At 53.0% G+C, this 19,470-nt stretch overlaps 1 protein-coding gene and 1 long non-coding RNA gene across 18 annotated transcripts in view; one reads left to right on the forward strand and one right to left on the reverse strand.

The window, feature by feature from the left end:
• Positions 1-4,882: 4,882 nt before the first annotated feature.
• Positions 4,883-19,470, reverse strand: part of SBNO2 (strawberry notch homolog 2) — a 110,682-nt gene continuing 96,094 nt past the window's right edge. For 10 of the 16 annotated variants that reach the window (XM_038384081.2, XM_043502648.1, XM_038384077.2 and 7 more), the window contains 12 exons: positions 18,905-19,040; positions 17,926-18,038; positions 17,012-17,083; positions 16,042-16,150; positions 14,531-14,605; positions 13,997-14,140; positions 12,994-13,088; positions 11,966-12,058; positions 11,340-11,471; positions 10,419-10,495; positions 9,814-10,004; positions 4,883-9,120 (listed from right to left, as the gene is read on the reverse strand). In XM_038384081.2, coding sequence (XP_038240009.1) covers positions 8,489-9,120; positions 9,814-10,004; positions 10,419-10,495; positions 11,340-11,471; positions 11,966-12,058; positions 12,994-13,088; positions 13,997-14,140; positions 14,531-14,605; positions 16,042-16,150; positions 17,012-17,083; positions 17,926-18,038; positions 18,905-19,040 — 1,869 coding nt within the window. In that variant the 3' untranslated portion in view covers positions 4,883-8,488. The remainder of the gene's footprint in view (positions 9,121-9,813; positions 10,005-10,418; positions 10,496-11,339; positions 11,472-11,965; positions 12,059-12,993; positions 13,089-13,996; positions 14,141-14,530; positions 14,606-16,041; positions 16,151-17,011; positions 17,084-17,925; positions 18,039-18,904; positions 19,041-19,470) is intronic. The other 6 variants (XM_038384084.2, XM_043502650.1, XM_043502652.1 and 3 more) reach the window with 3 other exon arrangements.
• The window catches only part of LOC122457470, a 46,419-nt gene continuing 42,235 nt past the window's right edge, over positions 15,287-19,470 (forward strand). For both annotated transcript variants that reach the window (XR_006277002.1, XR_006277001.1), the window contains exon 1: positions 15,287-15,395. This is a non-coding gene — a long non-coding RNA (uncharacterized LOC122457470). The remainder of the gene's footprint in view (positions 15,396-19,470) is intronic.

A 19,470-nucleotide genomic window follows, 5' to 3' on the forward strand; every position in this document is an offset into this window, starting at 1 on the left:
CCAGCAGCTGTCACACCTGTGCCAAAAACAGAGGTAAAATAATCTCTCCACTCCTATTTGATTGCCCCAGTTATGCAGCCCAGGATTGCATTAGCTCTTTTGACCACAGTGAGCTCTCATTCAGCTGATCATTCACCATGACTCCCTCTTAAGGGGCAGGAGGGATGCAGGCCCCTGGCTAAGGAAATGCATTGTGTGGCTCTAGAGAGTTCAACTTCTTTCCTTTTTGGTAAGAGTAGCTTAATATCTGTGATGACAGGGAGCAAGAGGAGAGCAAGGAAGGTAACTGGTAAAAAGATGACGAAAAGGTACTGAATACCCAACACCATGAGTTAAAGCCAGAAGCAATTAACTAACAATGAAAAATGTACAAGAAGCTGATTTACAGATGCAATTAAATATATCTGCAGCACCCAAGTAGGAGTTTTGGCTAGCTGGGAGGAGTATATGTGCACAGAAATATCTAAAGCAGCTGGGACCTGGTCTCAGCAGTAACTGTCTGGAGACCTTGTCTGCAACTGGGCGTTACAGTGCTTCCCCTTTCCTACAGCTCAGTGCTTTAGAAAGGGGATGGAGGCAGTTAATCTCATTTTCTACCAAGAGAAACTGACATGCACCGCTGAGAAACACCAATACATGGCAGCAGGCACCTTTGTGCTCTTTGCAAACAGCTCAGTGGATGGAAATAAACTAAAAGGGGAGAGGATTTAACTGCACCTGGGATCAGCAAGGCCAGGCATGTCGAGTCTGGTTCTTCACTTCAAACTGGCGACTATTGTCTCCTTTGCTTCGCTACAGGGCTACTGAAAAGATGTAGTGACAAGCATCCACCTCTCCCCCCCATAAACGATTGCCAGGAGAGGAAGGAGCCCTTGGCCATTATCTTTGAAAACTCGTGGCGAACGGGGGAAGTCCCGGATGACTGGAAAAAGGCTAATGTAGTGCCCATCTTTAAAAAAGGGAAGAAGGAGGATCCTGGGAACTACAGGCCGGTCAGCCTCACCTCAGTCCCTGGAAAAATCATGGAGCAGGTCCTCAAAGAATCAATCCTGAAGCACTTAGAGGAGAGGAAAGTGATCAGGAACAGTCAGCATGGATTCACCAAGGGAAGGTCATGCCTGACTAATCTAATCGCCTTTTATGATGAGATTACTGGTTCTGTGGATGAAGGGAAAGCAGTGGATGTATTGTTTCTTGACTTTAGCAAAGCTTTTGACACGGTCTCCCACAGCATTCTTGTCAGCAAGTTAAGGAAGTATGGGCTGGATGAATGCACTATAAGGTGGGTAGAAAGCTGGCTAGATTGTCGGGCTCAACGGGTAGTGATCAATGGCTCCATGTCTAGTTGGCAGCCGGTGTCAAGTGGAGTGCCCCAGGGGTCGGTCCTGGGGCCCGTTTTGTTCAATATCTTCATAAATGATCTGGAGGATGGTGTGGATTGCACTCTCAGCAAATTTGCGGATGATACTAAACTGGGAGGAGTGGTAGATACGCTGGAGGGGAGGGATAGGATACAGAAGGACCTAGACAAATTGGAGGATTGGGCCAAAAGAAATCTAATGAGGTTCAATAAGGATAAATGCAGGGTCCTGCACTTAGGATGGAAGAATCCAATGCACCGCTACAGACTAGGGACCGAATGGCTCGGCAGCAGTTCTGCGGAAAAGGACCTAGGGGTGACAGTGGACGAGAAGCTGGATATGAGTCAGCAGTGTGCCCTTGTTGCCAAGAAGGCCAATGGCATTTTGGGTTGTATAAGTAGGGGCATAGCGAGCAGATCGAGGGACGTGATCGTTCCCCTCTATTCGACACTGGTGAGGCCTCATCTGGAGTACTGTGTCCAGTTTTGGGCCCCACACTACAGGAAGGATGTGGATAAATTGGAAAGAGTACAACGAAGGGCAACAAAAATGATTAGGGGTCTAGAGCACATGACTTATGAGGAGAGGCTGAGGGAGCTGGGATTGTTTAGTCTGCAGAAGAGAAGAATGAGGGGGGATTTGATAGCTGCTTTCAACTACCTGAAAGGGGGTTTCAAAGAGGATGGCTCTAGACTGTTCTCAATGGTAGCAGATGACAGAACGAGGAGTAATGGTCTCAAGTTGCAATGGGGGAGGTTTAGATTGGATATTAGGAAAAACTTTTTCACTAAGAGGGTGGTGAAACACTGGAATGCGTTACCTAGGGAGGTGGTAGAATCTCCTTCCTTAGAGGTTTTTAAGGTCAGGCTTGACAAAGCCCTGGCTGGGATGATTTAACTGGGACTTGGTCCTGCTTTGAGCAGGGGGTTGGACTAGATGACCTTCTGGGGTCCCTTCCAACCCTGATATTCTATGATTCTAAGGCCCATCTTCACCTAGGGACTTGCTAAGGGGGAAGGCAACAGCCAATAGAAGCCAGCTCTGACTCAGACCCTTGCTGCTTCTATTGGCACAGGGGTCAGGAACTCCATCCCCCACTCCCACAGGTTTGGGTTCTGTGGGGATTTCCTTACCTGAACTCTACTTGTCTGACTGCTGAAATGAGAATGAGCCCAGAGCCCCATGGATAAACACCCCACAATAAACACCACCAGTGGAGTGGGCAGACACAGCAGAAAAGCCAACGGCCAGCAAAGCGTACTGCCAAACATACTCCAATAGGCCCCTCTCAGGCCCAAGAGAGGGCCTGTTGTGTAGGGCAAAAGCTCCCAGGCTGAGAGACGAGTGCTGTGCAAAAGGAAGCACATTTCAGCAACAAGCTCTTGCCAGGCCATTTCCCTGCTGGGATAGGACAGCAGAGATTAAGCAGGATTGATACCCTGGACAAGAAGATCATTGATACCATGACATTAGTTATGACCATGCTGGAGGCCGGGTGCTGTGACAGCCCTATGCTCTGCCCAGGGAGGGGAATCCATTGTACACGGGCCTGGCTGAGTTGACACAGCAGAGCTCTGGAGGGATTAGTGGCAGATTTGCACCGCAAGGGAACTTTGCTACCTTGTTAACAAGAGCTGCATTCCCCTTAATGGGAGGTGCTAAATCTGCAGCGTACTGTGATGGTAACAGTCACAAGGACTCATCAAATAGCACCCAGCATAGCCAGAGCAAACAGGCTGGAGCCTCCTTGCAGGTGAGACAGCAAGAGCAGCATTCAGAGCACTTGGGAGGGGTGTTCTCTCTGTGTGCTTTTGGAAGCCATACAGCCAGCTACCATGTACCAAACATAGTGGCTGCCAGCATGATTTCCCCAGCCCAGGGTGGAGAGTCTCTTATTCAGAGGATTGTGCTATCAACTCCTTATGGAGGTGCTGGATATAAACATGATGTGACAGATATGGTAATTTCCTGAAACATCTTTGGGAGATTTTATTGAATTAAAGTTAAGTAGCTTTAGAGTCCATGATATTATGAAAGCAACGTTTATGTATGGCCATGGGATTGTGTGTAAATTCTCTAAAGGGGAGACATGGTCAGTTTTCAGAGTGGCATGAACTTTGAAGGACTATTTGAAACAATGTGCCAGATCAGAAAGAACTTGCAGGACCACCAAAGGAAATACCTAGCAAAAGGGGAGCAGAAATTCTTATTTCCACACTCCATCGTTTGAAGCTATGACCTGAGGAGAGAACTACTGTCTGGCTGATTATCTATGCATGATCTCTGCAAAGCAAAGGCCCAGACTGTATAAAGGAGGGAGACTCAAATTCAAGGGGGGTTCTTGTTCTGAGCAAAAGGTGTTATGAACATGTAACTACAGAAAACCCCAGGTGGGGTGTGAAGGACAGACTCCTGCCAGAGCCCTGGGTGGAGTTGGGGTGATCGCTGCTGAGCTTATTAGTAGGCAATTACGTTCTTTTATTTTGTTAATGTGTTTTCTCTCATACGTTTTCACCTTGAGAATAAATGTGCTTAGAAGAGCTGGGGGGGTACGGTCTAACTGTGGGAAATTATGCTGTTTATAACTGTGCGGAGAAGGCAAAGCAGAGACGTTGGCGTTTTAGGCAGTCGGACTTGCTGGGGAATTCATAATGTAGGCCGTGAACTGTACGGCCTGGAAAATCCCGGTCAGGCGGGAGAGAGACACAGGTCTCTGCCCAAGAGGTGACGGCTGAGGAGCCAAGGGTGGGTGCCCTTGGTGGAACGTGAGGAAAATACAGGTGGAGGTACCCTGAACAGAGAGACATGGCACGGGGGGGAAAAAGTCACTAATAATCAGAGAACTGATGCTGCAGATGCTGGGGGATGTGCGTACGTGTGCAGGAATTGTTTCCATGAGAGTGGACAGGCTAGGAGCAGGCTCCAGGAATTTTTGCAGAGTAGAATCCCACCCCCTCCTCCCAACACAGTCAACCCACTTCCGCTCTCGCTACTGATTCAAGGTAATGCAGCTCTAATTGTCCACTGAGCGACACTAGGGCCTCCTGCCACTAAGACTTGGTTTGGTTGTAAGACTTGTCCACACTAGGCAATAGCAGCTTTAGGAGCCCAAGGGGAGGTAGCTTACCATCGCCTCTGGTGTTTTAAGCCCCATGTCATGTAGTCAATTGACCGCAGTAAGGCTCTCCCCCTTGCTATCAGCAGTGGAGATAAATAGCGTCATCCCCAATGCAGACAAGGTCTTAGATCCTGGAGCTCTAGGGCTGGCTGTCATCAAGAGTCATCTGGAGTCAGTAACCCATGCATCAACCTGGGGAGGGCTTTTCAAAATCACGGGACACAGGAGCATCAATCAAATCCACCATCTAGTCTCACCCCAAGATTTTTATAAATTTGCCCATCACCCTGGTGGTCTCCAGTTGCCTAACCTAGCTTCCAGAGAGGTGAGCCTTGGGCGAGTATAAATCTAGATAGAGACATACACACATACATACACAGAGCTGGAACTTACACAGATCTCGTGCGTGGCTTCCTTTCCATCTTTACTGAGCAGAATGCAAAAATTACCCTTCTGATGCAAGTAGAAAATTTAGGAATTAGTCAAAAGGCACATATTCTAAAAAAAAAAAAAAAGATCTCTTTACATATATACATCTCAATTCATTATAAATACACACAGAAAAACAAAGGCAAACGAACAAGCGGATTAAAAAGTGCTAACAAAAAGGTGTAAGGAAGGGAAAAGGATTCATTTAAAAAAATACATACAATCAGTAGGACAACTGCATAATAATTTAGTTAAAAGATACTGTTACATATTATTAACCCTGACAAAAACACAGGATCAGGTGGAGGAAGTATTTTCTTGAAGGTGCCCTGTCTTTTTCAGAGATTGGGAGAGAAAAATTGCATACATCTTAGAATTAAAACAGCAACAGAACAACCACATAAAACTCCAGGTCAGATTTTTGGGGGGACCCACTGGTGGGGGTGGTTAGAAAGAGAGCACCTGATGATTATTCCTGAGTTTACGCCTGTTTGAAATTGGTTTTCTTGGTGTGTTTTTTAACTTTTGCTGAGAGTTTGACAGGTGCCCAAATGAATGAGACAGAAATTAAATAAGGACTCAGGGGCTCCAAGGAAATAAAAGATTTTCAAAGATTCTCTCTGAGTGTCGTGAATCCAGGGAGCATTATAAATAGAGTTGGGGGAGTGTATTCGATAGAACCAGGGAGAGGCCTGCCTAGGATTGGAAAAGGGATGTTCTCTGAGATCACAAGAAAGGGGCATCTTTGCTGTCTGCCTACAAGAGGACAGCAGGGCAGAATTGACCCTTCCTTGGCAATTTAGGTGAATGCATGAGCGGAACGAGACAGGGCAGGACTCTTGTGCACACGCAGCACAATGCAGGGCTCTCCAGCAGCTCAGCGCAGAGGTGGGTTAGTGCAATTAGGTGATAAACTAGGAACAAAAGTAGAGATTCCTGGGGGTTGGAAATGCACTATGTGGACAACGCACCAACAGGAATAGGAGCATCCTTGCCCAAACAGTGGATCATGTCATCTGGACTTCACAGTCTGGGCTTCCAGTTTCAGGGGGGATTTTTTCTGATCTTTGGTGTTTAGGCGGAGGCAAGGGGGCATAGAGGATATTTAGAATTCTACTCAGAACTGGCCCCTGCAAAGCCCCCCATCTCCAGGGAAGTGGGGGAATGGCAAGGCCTGCCCAGCACATTATGGGCACTGCTGCAATTTAAATAATAAACCTCCTCCTCCTTCCTGGCCAGAGAGAGGCAAAGGGTGTAAAAAGACACAAGACCCCAGAATGAAGGACCGGAGACCACACCTGGACTGGCCTAGAAAGTGGGAACTAGAATGTGCAGGGCGAGGAGGGGGAGTGAAGTGGGAAGAGAAGGAGACCATGGTCCACTGGCTTGGCAGACTAGGTGCTTCCCTGTCCCCCAGGTAGGACGTGCTACCAATCCTTTGCACTGGGTTACAGAGTTCACAGCACTTTAGAAAGGTAGGGGAATATCACATCCTTGTGTTACAGAAGGGGAAACTGAGTCACACGGGGCAGCAGCTGGTTGCTAAACTCTTCAGTGAGACAGATCAGGTGACAATCACAAAATCTCCACATGTGGCTGGGGCTCTCTCCACAGGGGCCGAGAACGCCCCACTCCACCATTAATTCCTCTTTCAGCTTTGGGCAGATCTCCCTCCTCCACACCCCCCAGGGACTTGCTGTATCTGGTAAGAATTAGCCAAGGAAGGGTGTGTGATAGGCAATGGGAGCTCTGCATGCTAAAGGGGCATCACCAGTCTCTGGGGTCACACCTCCTCCCCTCCATAACGCCTGGCATGCTCCAAGAAATGCCAGGATGATGACTCAGAAAAAGAAGGCTGAGGCAGCGAGAAGAGGGTTACAGCACAGCCAGCAACAAAAATCTTTGTCCGAGTAAATAAAAAAGTAGGTTTACTACAGAGCTGTCCAAGCCAGAGCTCCCTTGAAGCAGGTGCACAGCCCTAGGGGCAGTGTCGCTGTCGAGGTGTTGTGTGGCTCTCTGTTTGGATTGCATACGTTCTGTGTAAAGCTAGCAGTCCTCTGCAGCACAAAGCCTAGCAAGCTACTGGTCCAACATGCCTTAGTGCTTCTGCTCAGGACTACTGCTGGTGGGCGGAGCAGGGTGTGGAGTGCCCTGGAGAGACTACAGGGGTGCTCTACTTAGGTTGGCTAAGCAGGAGTTTGCTCTTTGGTATTCAAAGTGGAGCCGGCTGTAACAGCTGAGCACAAACACAGCCAGTGCATGGCCCTGGATTGCTCGTCATTTACTCTTTCCTGGCACTGGGTCTCAATGGAGCAGCCATTGAAATCAACAGTGGCATGTGCTGGTGGTTTAAGATCCAGACATGGGGTCCCTCCTGCTTTCCCAGACTCAGGCCTGGCCCCGCCGGCCGGCTGTGAACGAGCCCATTGGAACAGTACTAGCCAGCTGGCTCCAGGAGAGAATGCCACAGAGAGCAAACCTGGAAAGTGCGGCCACGCTGGAGCTGCCGCCACCACGAGGAGCCCCGGGGCTGAGTGTGCAGGCTGGCCATCAGCCATCAGGCAGAAGAGGATGATGGGAAGGAAGGCTGGCCAGGGGCTAAGGAGTTCATTGCTGAATACTGATAAAGTGGGCACATTAGTGCAGAAGAGTTGTTCCCCATCCCATTGGGGAAGTCAGGACAGCCCAAAGCATGTCAGTTTCCCCTCCCTAGAGAAAGGGGTGGCTGGACTAACTGGAGAGCAGAGAGCGAGCACATGACAGGCAGTCAGATGAATGTCTCCTCAGCTGGCCCCATCCAGTCCTACATAGATGGATGCTTTAGCTCCATGGTTCCCAGCCTGCACTGGGACTTCTGTCATTCCCCCCTCGGTCCCTGTCTCTGTATTAGTCCCAGGTGTCTGCCCCCCATTCCCTCAAGAATCTGGTGTTCGAGTGGCATCAAGCTCCAGGGCTGGGATGGAAGAGCCCAAGTGTGAGGCTGGCTCCAGGTGACCCAGCCAAGCTTTGGTAACTCACTCAGCTGCCCACAGCGGCTGGGAACCATGGCTTTCGCCATCACTGACGCTCTGGTAACAGGATCGCTTTGGGGGTTCAGAACGTTTCCGTCTGTGGACACTGCAGTTAGCAGTTGCTGCACACTCCCCTGGAGGGGACGAAATCCCGGCCTTTCAACTCAGTAGTCGGTATGGAGATGGGTGCGGGGAGGGGCTGGGGCAGTCAGTGGCTCTCCTCTCTGTCCTACCTGGGCACTGTTGTTTGAGCAGGTCCGTCCCGCAGGAGAGGACATGGGTCCTGATCAGCTGAGCTCTGTGATAAAAGCACTTTGCCATCCCCCCTTTATACACACGATATGTACAACTCTATACATGTGTGGCTGTATATTATATATAAATAAACTTTGCTGTAAGGAATACGCGATCCCCCCTGCTCCCCAACTGACACACGCGAGTCATTGCAAAGCAATACAAGAGCCAGGGCTCTCTCCGCTCCAGCCCTTCTGCCAAAGGATGGCAGGTGAGAGGCTCGGGAGGGACACGGTGCCTGTGTCTGAGCTCCGCCCTGGCCCTCAGCTGGCCCCTCAGAAGTGTTCAAAGGGCCTGGTGAACTGGATGACGCTCTGGCGCTCCTGGGAGAGCACGCTGTCCTGAGGGGCCACATACAGCGTCCTCAGCATGTCCTCCAGCACCTCCTTGAAATTGATGTTCTCCTGCTGGGCTAAGTCTTCCGGTGGCAGCTGCTGCTGCGGCAGTGTCTGCAGGTGGTTGGGATGGGGGAGAGGCAAGTGGTTGTGTGGGGGCGGGTTGAGAGGCACGGTCCCCGCCAGGGCTGGGACCGAGCTTTCGAAGACAGGAGGGAGGCTGAAAGACAAGGGCATCCTGTGCTGCTGGTGTGGCTGGAGAACAGGCTCCGGTGGGAAGTGTAAAGCGCCCAAGGGGTCAGGCTTCAAGGCCAGGTTGGAGAGGCTGTCGCTGGGAGGGCTGTAGGTCAAGTCCAGGATCTCGTCCTGGTGCAGGGAGTGTCTGGGCAGGGGAAGCCTGGCCACCGGCTGGCAGAGGTCAAGGGGCTGCTGCAGGACATGCTGTGGCATGGAGTACGGCAGGCTCCGGTCCTGGGCCAGAAGGGCCCGGTTATGCTTCTGCTTCACATTCTCGTCCATCTGCTTCAGCTCCTCCCGCACCCTATGGACGCAGCTCTCGGGGATCTTTATCCCTGGGAGACGGAACATGCTGTGTCAGCCCCCAAAACACCTTAGCTCCTGGGAGGGGAGAGGTGAGGGGCCCTGGGAGTGGGACCCAGTGTCTGGGCTAATCGCATCCCTCAGCCCCTCCTTTGCAAGGCTGTCAGTTTCACTGCCTACACCACAAGCTGCATCCCCACGGCTCTGCAGCCCTGTCCCAGGAACGGGCTGCACCTGGGCTTGGCAGCAGAGTAGAGAGCAGGAGGTCCCCAGCTGGGTTCCCAGATTGCGCTAGTGTGACGGTATCAGTAGTCCCTTCAGTGACGCGTGCCAGGGGCAGGAGTATAGTGGGGCTGCACTGCCTTCACACCCAGACCGGGCAGCCCAGACCTGAGCAGAGGATGCACCATGCCTGGGTCATGCCCAAATGCTGGGCTAACTCCCCTCCCCGCAAGGGATACAGATCCCCAGCTCCATGTCAAGGCCTGGCCTGGAGCATGCAAAGTGAATGGGTCATCAGTTACATGCTTCTCCTGCTCTCATCCCACAGGATCTCCTTAATCACAAAGCTGCCCAGACAGGAGAGAGACATGCAGGGCCCTGCTTGGAAAAGGAAGGGAATTCATGAACCCTACCACGACCCCTCCCTCCAGAACACAGCACGCAGCTCCCTTCCTCTTCCCTGCCACCACAGTGCCGCCCAGCTCGCTGGCCCCTGCACTCACCGACTTGTTTTTTCTTCTCCTTGGTCTTGAGGCGGACAATCTGCAGGTAGCTGGTGTTGGTGATGTCTGACATGATGCTAGCAATCTTGCTCCAGACCCGCAGCAGCGCTCCACACAGCATGTAGTAACGGCGCAGTCGCATGCCCTGGAAACACTCCTTTCCCTCTTGGATTAGTTTGCAGGTTCTGTTCCTTCAGGTTTGTAGAGGAAGAGAACAAGAATTACCAGCAGTCCCTGCCCCTGGGAACTACCCCTCCCTTCCCCTGGCTTGTTGGGGGTTGGGAGTGAGTGGAAGGAGAATGCCCCTCTCCCCACCAGGTGGCTGACCCCAGATGCAGGGCAGCAGGGGGCTAGCTCCTGCAGTATTAGTGGGGACCACTTGGACAGGTCGAGCAAAGCAGCTCACAGAAGGAGCAGGGTCATGCAGAGCTGCAGTTTGCCCCCAGACAGGCCAACACTCAATGCAGCTCCACAGCCAGGGCAGTGAAGACCCTTTAATGCAGAGCCAGAGACAGCAGCAGCTACCCCTGTTCAGACAGGGCTCTGAGCTTCCCCAGCAGGGAGCCCAGAGTAGGCCAGGCCCTCTGGCACTGGGCGTCACTTACCAGACGGCGTGGTTACAGTTCGTGAAGGAGAAGAGATAGCTGCTCTCCCAGTGTTCCTTGGCTTCCTCGGGTGGCACCTGCAAGGGACACCGCCAGAGGCAAACTTAGACTTTTCCACTCTCCTCAGGATGGTGGAGGGCTAAGGCCAAGCATTGGGAGTCAGGACACCTGAGTTCTATCCCCTGCTCTGCCGGATGTGAGGGGACTTTGGGCAAGTCACAGCACCTGTGTGCCTCAGTCTCCCCAGCTGTAAATTTGGAACAGCGATTCCTGCCAGGAGTGCCGAGAGGCTCCATTGATCAGTGTGCATGGCACACGAAGGTGCTCACATGGCAGCTAGACAAGGGCAAGCACGAAAGGTCCAGGTGATTTTCCCTTTTTGCCTGTGCTGACGGCAGCGTTGGCCTTTGAACACAAGGGAGCAAACAACTCCTGGACACACACTGCCTGGCAGGGAGCAGAGCACTGATCTGTCGAGCCCAATACTCTGCGTCCAGCCCTGGCAAAGGGCAGCCATGCACTCTGAGATCCTCATACCAGCACTCCTCTCCAGGTGCCTACCGTATCCCTCCTGAGCGTCAGCGTTGGGTCTGAAGAACACTGTCCTGCTGAAAACTCAGATGGACGTGTCACAGCTCAACCCCACGCTGGCACCGGGGGGGGGGGGGGGGATTTGCTGAGCATGTCTCTGGGAAGGCAGAGCCCATCCCTACATCTGCGCCTACAGAACCATGCACCAGGGGAGCGTTCAGCCCCAAGGACTCTCCCTCTGCCCCATCTGCGGTTGGGTCACAGTTTCCTTGATCAGCTGCAATTCCCATGCTGCAGAGGGCAGCCAGGGCCCAGGCAGTGTTCCTCCCGCTCAGCCTTGCGGGGGATGGAGGGGAAGGGCAGCAGCTGGCTCCTGGGGCTCCCACCTACCTGGCGGTACTTCTTGAAGAGGCTGTCGAGGCTTTCGGGCTGGCTCTGCTTGCCGATGTTGGGCTTGTAGAGGATGAAGTTCTTCCCGCGGCCCTGCTCCGCCAGCAGGCAGGTGTATTTACAGCCTCGCGTCTGTGGGCACAAGGTGCACAGTTACACTTGTGTATGCCATGGGTGAATCGGACATGGCGCCTCCCCAGAAGGGCCACACTTCCAGCACGTCTCTGCACCCCTGCTTCCAAGAGCAGCGCGGCTGAGGGGGATGCTGGCTCTACAGTGGCCGTACACTGGGGGCAGGGGAATTCCAGCCGGCACCCTCCCCCATTCACTCCTCCTGCTGTGAGATGGGCTTGCTCCATGGCGGGGAATGCGCTGTCTGAGCTGAGATGGCTTCTTTTTGTTACTCCCATTACAATCTCCACCCTCGGCCTTTTGAAGTCAACCCCCATCCCGCACTGGAAATGAAACTTAAGCTCCTCAGAGGCTTTTCTGGGCCCCTGGTGACCAGTCAGCAAGGCATCGATCACGGCCGCTGGCCTCTCGCTGACTGCCAGCAACCAGACGCCCCCATTGGAGCCCATCTCAGACCTGTGGGGCAGCAGCCCTGGTGGCGCTGGAGAGTTCACCTTGTGGGAGAGGTAGAAGCCATCGTAGGTGCCTGTCAGTTTGAGCGATTTCTCGTAAGCCTCCTCCCACTTCAGGCCTCTGTCGACGCTGATCTAACAGGACAAATGAGAGCCTCCTGTTTTATGGATGGCAGGTGTCGGAGTGTCCCCTTCACTCGCACGCTCTCTCTCTCACACCCCCACCCTCACCCCCCTCTGTGCCCTAAAGATGAGCAGCATCAGCTTCCAAGGGGCCAGAGCCAGAGCACGCCTGGTCCATGTGAGCCTGTGGCTCCTGCTGCCTCTCCTCCCACCAGAGCAGCTGTGGTCTGTGGTCGTGTGTGCTGGGTGTGTGCCTAGTCCTAGTTGCTAAATTGCAGCCAGTGCTTCCCCAGGGGTGACTCTACCATGGAAGCAATTGCTATCGTTGCCATGGGAATGATGAGAGACGGGAAGCGGGGCGAATGCAGGGTCTGTGTAAAGGTGAGTGGGTGGGCACAGCGCTACCAAGATCTCTGCCAAGACATGCCCCACGGGATGAGAGTGTCCGGGAAGTGCCGGGCTGGAGACCCAGCAAGAACACCTGCCAGCTCGCTCAGCTCAGGGAACTGGGGCTGGCCAAGGTGCCTGCTGTGCCCAGACAGGAAAGAGAACATTTTGGCTGCTGACGTACCCATGTGCTAGGATGGAGATGAGCTGACTGGCTGGTGTGAACAAAGCCAGCTTTGCTGTGACCTTGTCCCCTCCAGGCCACCCTCAGTCTTGCTCTCCACCTGAGCTCTCTGAGGCAGGAACTCTCTTTGGCTCCTGTGTACAGCACCTAACACAGGAGGCCCAGATTCCTGATTGGGGCCTCCCGGCACCACTTCAATACCAGCGTGCGGGACAGAGTCTCCTTCCTGTGGCTGCGCAGCCTACACCTGGACAAGGAGGACCAAGATCCAGGCCAGGAACAGCAGCTGGAGCAAGGGCTGCCCAAGCGCGGCTTTGTGCTCCGGGTACCCATGGATGGGGCTGCCCTGGCAGAGACCTTAACTAGCCCCACTTACCTTATAGAACACCACCTGCCCATCCTGGGGATGCCCCGGGGTCAGGAAAACCTCCTTGCTCTCCTCATAAATTTCATCCACACCGGGAGCTAAGTCTGTGGAGGCAGCAGAAAGAAACAGCCCTTAGACCTCTGGTGAGTGGCAGAGCTCCACGTCGTTGCCTGGCCATATCCCCAGGCCACCTCCATTTACTGCTAGGGTTCCCAGCCCTGCCCACTGGGCGCCCTGCACTGGTTCAGCCAACCCTTATGGTGCAACAACTGCTTCACATTCATTGCAGGGCAGGGGATCAGGCAGGGGCCCTGCAGCTGCGGGGGGCAGAGAGTTATTAGGGGAAGATGAGAGTCCCTAATCCCTCAGGCCCCTCAGCTGCACTGCAGCCTGCTCTTCTCTTGGGGTTTGTCCTGCTGTAGAAAACCCACCAAGGTCTGGGCATCAGAGTGGCCTGGGGCTTCAACTTGGGGGTGCTGTTCCCCCCAAGCCCGTCCTGAGCATCCTTCCTGTGAGAGAGCACACAGTGCAGGCTCATCACTAGCCAGGGCCCCCCACCTTCCTTGTGTGCGTCAATCCCCTCCAGCTTAGGGCAGGCACGGAGTCCTTCAGAGCGCTGCTCCCTTCCCCTGGATTAGCCAGTGGAGTCACGGCACTAACATCTTCTCCCAGCAACCCACCTCAGGCTGAGGCATAGGGGCAAGCTCCCAGCACTCGAAAGCCTAGGTGGGGGAGAGAGGCTGGGGTTCGAATCCTGCTCCCCCAGTAAGTGCTCACATAGCATGGAAGAGCACCAGCCTCTCTAGGTCTGAAGCCCAGCCGGGGGCAGGGTCACCAGAGTGTGAAGCCCAGACCAGGCAGCCCCGTCACACCCAGCATCTGGCACAGAAAGCCACTGGCCATTGAAGTGATCGGGTTTGAAGAGTGCAACAATGGGGGATGGTCAGCTGGGGACACGACACAAGTGAGCTCCCAGCAGAGAGGAGTTTTCCCCCCCTCTCCCTTCTCCCACCTAAGATGCCCATGTCGTATTTGCCCTCCTTCTTGTCCTTCTCAATCAGGTGGTCGAAGGTGTCGGTGAAGTACTGGAAGAGCATGTTCTGCTTGTGCACCTCCAGGCCCAGGATACGGTTCAGGAACTTGGTTATGGAGCAGTCTGCAACAGCAACGGAGCGCGCAGCTCAGGGTAGGGAATCTGAGCAGCTCAGTGACAACTCCCCCGCACCATCCCAGAGAGCAGGGGAGCATCTCTGCTTTCTCCAGGAGAGCAGGCAGGGCGACCCATTGAAAGCCAACACTGCCTGGGCCCCCAGAGCTTGGCTGGTAGTCAGGTTGGGCCCTGCAGACCAAGGACTGGGAAAGATGCTCTGCTTCTGCTGGCCAAGCACCTGCAGAGCTTCCCTCCGGCTTCCCAAGTGCTGTGTCCCGCGTCGGCTACAGGGCAAGTCTGACGTGGGCCAGGAGAACAGCAGCAAATGTGTGCTACGGTAACTGCGTCTCTGAGCCTGTCCCTCCACAGGGCGGGGAGGAAAGATTCCAGGCTTACCCTTCTCCACCGATACGTAGCCGTATTTCATCTCCTTGCAACAGATCCCCACGGAGATGAGACCTTGTTTCATTTCTAGAATGACAGAAGGGGAAGCACGTGCCTTGAAGGTTGTGAACTGTCGTGTTGCCTCCACCCCAATGCCACGAAGCCCCTTATCTCAGCAGTCCTGCTGCAGGGCTGCTCCCCCCTGCTTGCTGAGATGGCCACTCCCCCAGTGACAGAGAGGGCTATCTCCTGGCAAAGCCTTACTGAAGTAAAGTGAAGTAGCTTTGAAGTCCCTTGTATTAAAAATGTGACATTGATGTTTTATGGTGGGACAGTGTGCAACTTCTCCAGGGGGAGCTGTGACTGAGGTAAACCCTGGGAAGTGTCAGGAGCGTCAAAGGACTATTGGAAACAAATGTGCCAGACCAGAATGAAGTGTGGGGACAACCAAGCAACATGGGTTTCCCACCCCCTGGCTGTGCAAAAGCCTGGCCCTTTTGCCCATGCTATACCTGAGGAGACAGCCATTGTCTGCAGATCACCTGTTACATGAGGACAAGATCAAAGGCTCAAGCCACATAAAGGAGTGAGCAGAGGGATAGCTCAGTGGTTTGAGCATTGGCCTGCTAAACCCAGGGTTGTGAGTTCAAGCCTTGAGGGGGCCATTTAGGGATGTGGGGCAAAAATTGGGGATTGGTCCAGCTTTGAGCAGGGGGGTGGACTAGATACCTCCTGAGGGCCCTTCCAACCCTGAGATTCTATGATTCTAACAGACTGATCTGCACAGTCTGCGTGCTTGTTCCGAGCTAACAGCTGTTATGGACTTGAAAATCCCGTGTGGGGCTGGAAGGACTGACTCCTAACAGTGGGAGTTGGGGTAAGCCCATTAGCAGGCAAGCAAGTTCTTTTACCACGTTAATGATTTTCTCTGTTGTGCTTTCACCTTGAGGATAAATGTGCTTGCTCAGAAAGGGCGAGGTGGTATTTGCTAATCATTACGCTGTTTATAGCCTTTCTGGGGAAGGCAAAGCAGGCCTGCCTAGGCAGTCCGACTTGCTGGGGAATTCACAGTGTAGGCAGGAACCTATGAAACCTGGACATACCCCGGTCAGGAGGGAGAGAGGCACGAGTCTCTACCCAAGAGAGGTAGCAGCCAGGAGCCTAAAACGGGTGCCTTTACTGGCCCATGAAGGGGAAATACAGGTGCAGTTGCCCTGAACTGCGACACCCCAGTAAGAAAAGATCCCACCTCTGCTTTCTCTCACGCCTGGGGAGGGGCACTGCCACTTGGCTCACCCCACTGCCTCACTTACCATAGTGTGCTGCCTCTCTCCCTGCCTTGGTCTCTAGCTGTCCAAGTCAGCCTCCTGTTGGCCCCTTTGGTGCCTTCTCCCTCCAGGATGAGGGCAATGAATGGCTCTGCGTGCCCGTTCCAGCTTTCCTGGAAGTGATTTATCCCTACCACACACTAACTGAGCCAGCAAGAAGCACTTTCAAGTAGAAACCCCGGTTAATGTTCTCACCTTGAAAAAATTCAGCCTCTCGTTCTTGGTAATACTTGGGCAGAGGCACTTTGCTCTTAGTCTGGTTGAGGATAGTGGTGAGGACCCTGTCTAGTGCTCTGGTCCCGTACTGTGGAAAGGAGAGAACAGTCACATGGGGGTGGGGAGCAGTTCTGTCCTCTGATCTCACTACACACTTTAGGGGTGGAGAAAGGATCTGGGATGCTGCTTTCCCCAGCAATGGATGGGAAGCACGTAGACATCCTAGCAGATGCTGAAGTAAATGCAGCCACCAGAGGCATGTCCATCAAGAACCTGATGGATAACTAATGTGTTCAGGTACAGACCCAAGTCAGGTAGCTGGTCTCACCCATGAGTCTTCTTCCAGCCCTGTGAGAGGCAAGGCCTAAGCACAGGAGGGAGGGGCATTGTGCCGTAGTGGATGGGGCACTGGACTGGGACTCAGGTGACCTGGGTTCTCTTCCTAGTTCTGGTTTGCTGGGTGAACTTTGGCAAGTCACCCCCTCTGTGTCTCAGTTTCCCCATCTGTAAAATGGGGATAATAGTGACCTCCCTTGGAAAACGCTTTGAGATCTGCTGATGAAAAGTGTTACGTAAGAGCTGGGTATTACTATTATTGGGAGCTTGGGAGGTCCTGGCCCTAACCCAAATTCCCTTTGTGCATATAGGCAAGTCATGCAGCATCTCTGCCTCAGTTTCCCTGTACCTAAGACCAGGGTGCACCTCTCTCCTTCCTGCAGAGTGTTACAAGGATCGAGATCTTGAAAGCTCTCTCATTATGCTCTCCATATGTTTGTATTTTGTGCCAAAACCAAGAGCTTTGTTCCCAGTGCTCACAAGACCAGATCCCTAACCTGCCATGACCTGTGAGCCCCAGCACTGGCTCTTCGCCATGCTCAGAGTCCTACCAAAGGGGTGTAATGGTTATTTTAAGCTCGCTAAACAACCATGCAGAATTGCTAACGGTCACCTTATTCTCAAAGTTGTACTTGCTGAGGTCCCTGGATTCAGTGGCTCTTCTATCTCCGTGAGTTAAGGCACCCTAGAAGAAGAGACAAAGCACAAAGCTGTTCAGAAAGGTTTGGGGAGAGACTCACGGGGAAAAGCAACTGCATCCATAACAAAGCTCAGTTAACCCCTGATTAAAGACTAACTCCTAAGGTGACCCCATGTCAGAGGGCTGTATCCGATCAGCCTCAACAGCGTGTGCGGGGATTGTTGGAGATTATCACAAGCCAGCTCTGGTGTCTGGAAAATGCCACTTTTCTTCCAGATACCTGAGGCATCATGTGCCACAAAGCTGGCGAATGAGACACGATGTTCAACCTAAACACAGTGATTAGATTACACACCACCCATATTTTCATATGTAGGTTTTTCCCTTAATTTGAGCCGTTGGAAATAATCAGGGAGGGATGGTTTAAAAGTAGCGCAAGTTTCACCAGAAGTCTGTACATAGAAATGCTACGGGCAGACAGCGAGGTGCTAGTATATTAACACTCAGAGATACTCGTGGATTCATTAAAAATGATGAAACACTGAACCGAGGCAATGATAGTTTCGAGTCATTAGAGAGCCTATTTATTTCCTGGAAAAGAATGGGTGTTAACTCCTGCCTGTTGGGAAATTCCAACATCCCGATTTACATCCCTCCCCAAAATTCCCCTGACCTCCTAATTACGTAGAGTATTCTTTACTTCCTGTTCTGCAGGCTGTTAAACAGCTTCCTCGTTTTGCAACAGAGGTGGCTGCACATCAGCCGAGGGTGACGCAATCTCTCTTCAGAGTTCTATTTGGGACGAGAGGTGCCCCAGAAGCAGAGTCACTCAGAAATGTTCAGAGGCAGCACAGGTTTTATTTCTAGCCACCCTCCGGGGCACTTACGAGGCTCTCCAAGCGTTTGGCGACAATGGACGCGAACCTCCTCTCCCCCGCCAGCTCAGAGATAAGGAAGACGTACTCCGGAGCAGAGACCTGGTTCGATCGGTGGGTTCGACCTGGAGAGAGATGAGGGTACAAAGGGGGTGAATGATGTGGAAGCTGACACGAACATGGGGAACAGCTGCTGAGAAGGAAGTGGGGAACGCAGACAAACTAAAGCAGCTTCCCTTAGAGCACCTACCAGCTTTGAAACCAAACCCAAAGCTTCTCTTCTAGGGAGTAGGGACATAGTTTCTCTCATTGGCTTTATGCTGCCAGACCTGGCACTGCCAGAGCAGGGCTGTTGCCCTGACCTCTCCAGGATCACAGCCGATTGGCCAGTCACAAAATCACTCCAGGTTTAAAGTGGAGCCGTACATTCATTTCCTCTACTGCTCGTGATGAGAGGCTGGCTTCACCCCAGGCTCAGAGCATGGTCGAGCACACACAGCTCTGCCGATGCATCCCAATCCTGGATGCACCATGAGATGACGCTCCAGTCCAGCCCCTCATTTCCCCCTAGTTATTCCAGTCTGGAGACTTTCAAAGGTTCTATGGCATTGACAAGTATCCCCTAGGCACCAAGATGGGCCCGAGAACAGGATCAGGGGGAGCAGCCCAGTGTTCTGCTCCCACAGATAAGCTACTCCTCCCCCTTTATCAACTACACCCCACCCCAACCCCAAGGCAGCGCTGCACCTTTCTCTGAAGGAAAGTTGATCACAGCTGCCTCATGCCTGGACTGGCCTCCTGGCAGACTGCATGAGCCCATGTTTCTGGGGCTAGCTCTTTGTGCCACTGAACACAACTGGGCTCCCTGTGGCTCCAGAACAAGGCCAGGTGGGTGTTTCGTTTGCAGGGCGGCTAGAAAATCACAGGGCTGAACTATACCCTGTAGCCACTGAGCAGAAGGAGAAAATGACTGAGAATGTTCACCGCTCACCGAACTGCTGTATGGCTCGGTCTGCACTCCAGGGCAGTTCCAGTGTCATGTGGACCCGGCGCTTCTGGTTCCTCACCCGCCTGTCTGCTTGGAGAGAGATCCCTGAGCTGGAGGCCTCGGAGATTATTGCTACGAGCTGAGAGAGACATAGCAGGAGTGAGGAGATGGAGTGAGGAGATGCAGTGGTATTCCCAGAGATCTGGGAGAACTGCTACATGGAAAGCATTCAGGGGCAGGCCCAGAGAAAACCCAGGATACAGTTCGTCCTGATCCACAGAGGCCCCCCTGCCTCCGTGTCACTTCCCAGCAGGTCAAGTATGCCCAATTCATATTCGTTTTATGGGCCTGAGGGGTTGGCACAGCTGTCTAGTGCTCTGCCCTACTCATGTGAGAGATCTGTATCCTTGGCCTCCAACCTAGGTCCAGCAGGGTGTTCAGACTCTGGGGCAGGCAATCCCACAGGACACTCTGCAGTGCCCCCTCTGGCCACTGCAAGAGCAGCATTTCTAGGTTCTACAGTCACGCCCAGCTCTCCTCTGGAAAGCGAATGGTCAAATGCCAGGCTT

Source organism: Dermochelys coriacea, chromosome 25 (genome assembly GCF_009764565.3).
Source record: "Dermochelys coriacea isolate rDerCor1 chromosome 25, rDerCor1.pri.v4, whole genome shotgun sequence".
NCBI classification, from domain to species: domain Eukaryota; kingdom Metazoa; phylum Chordata; order Testudines; family Dermochelyidae; genus Dermochelys; species Dermochelys coriacea.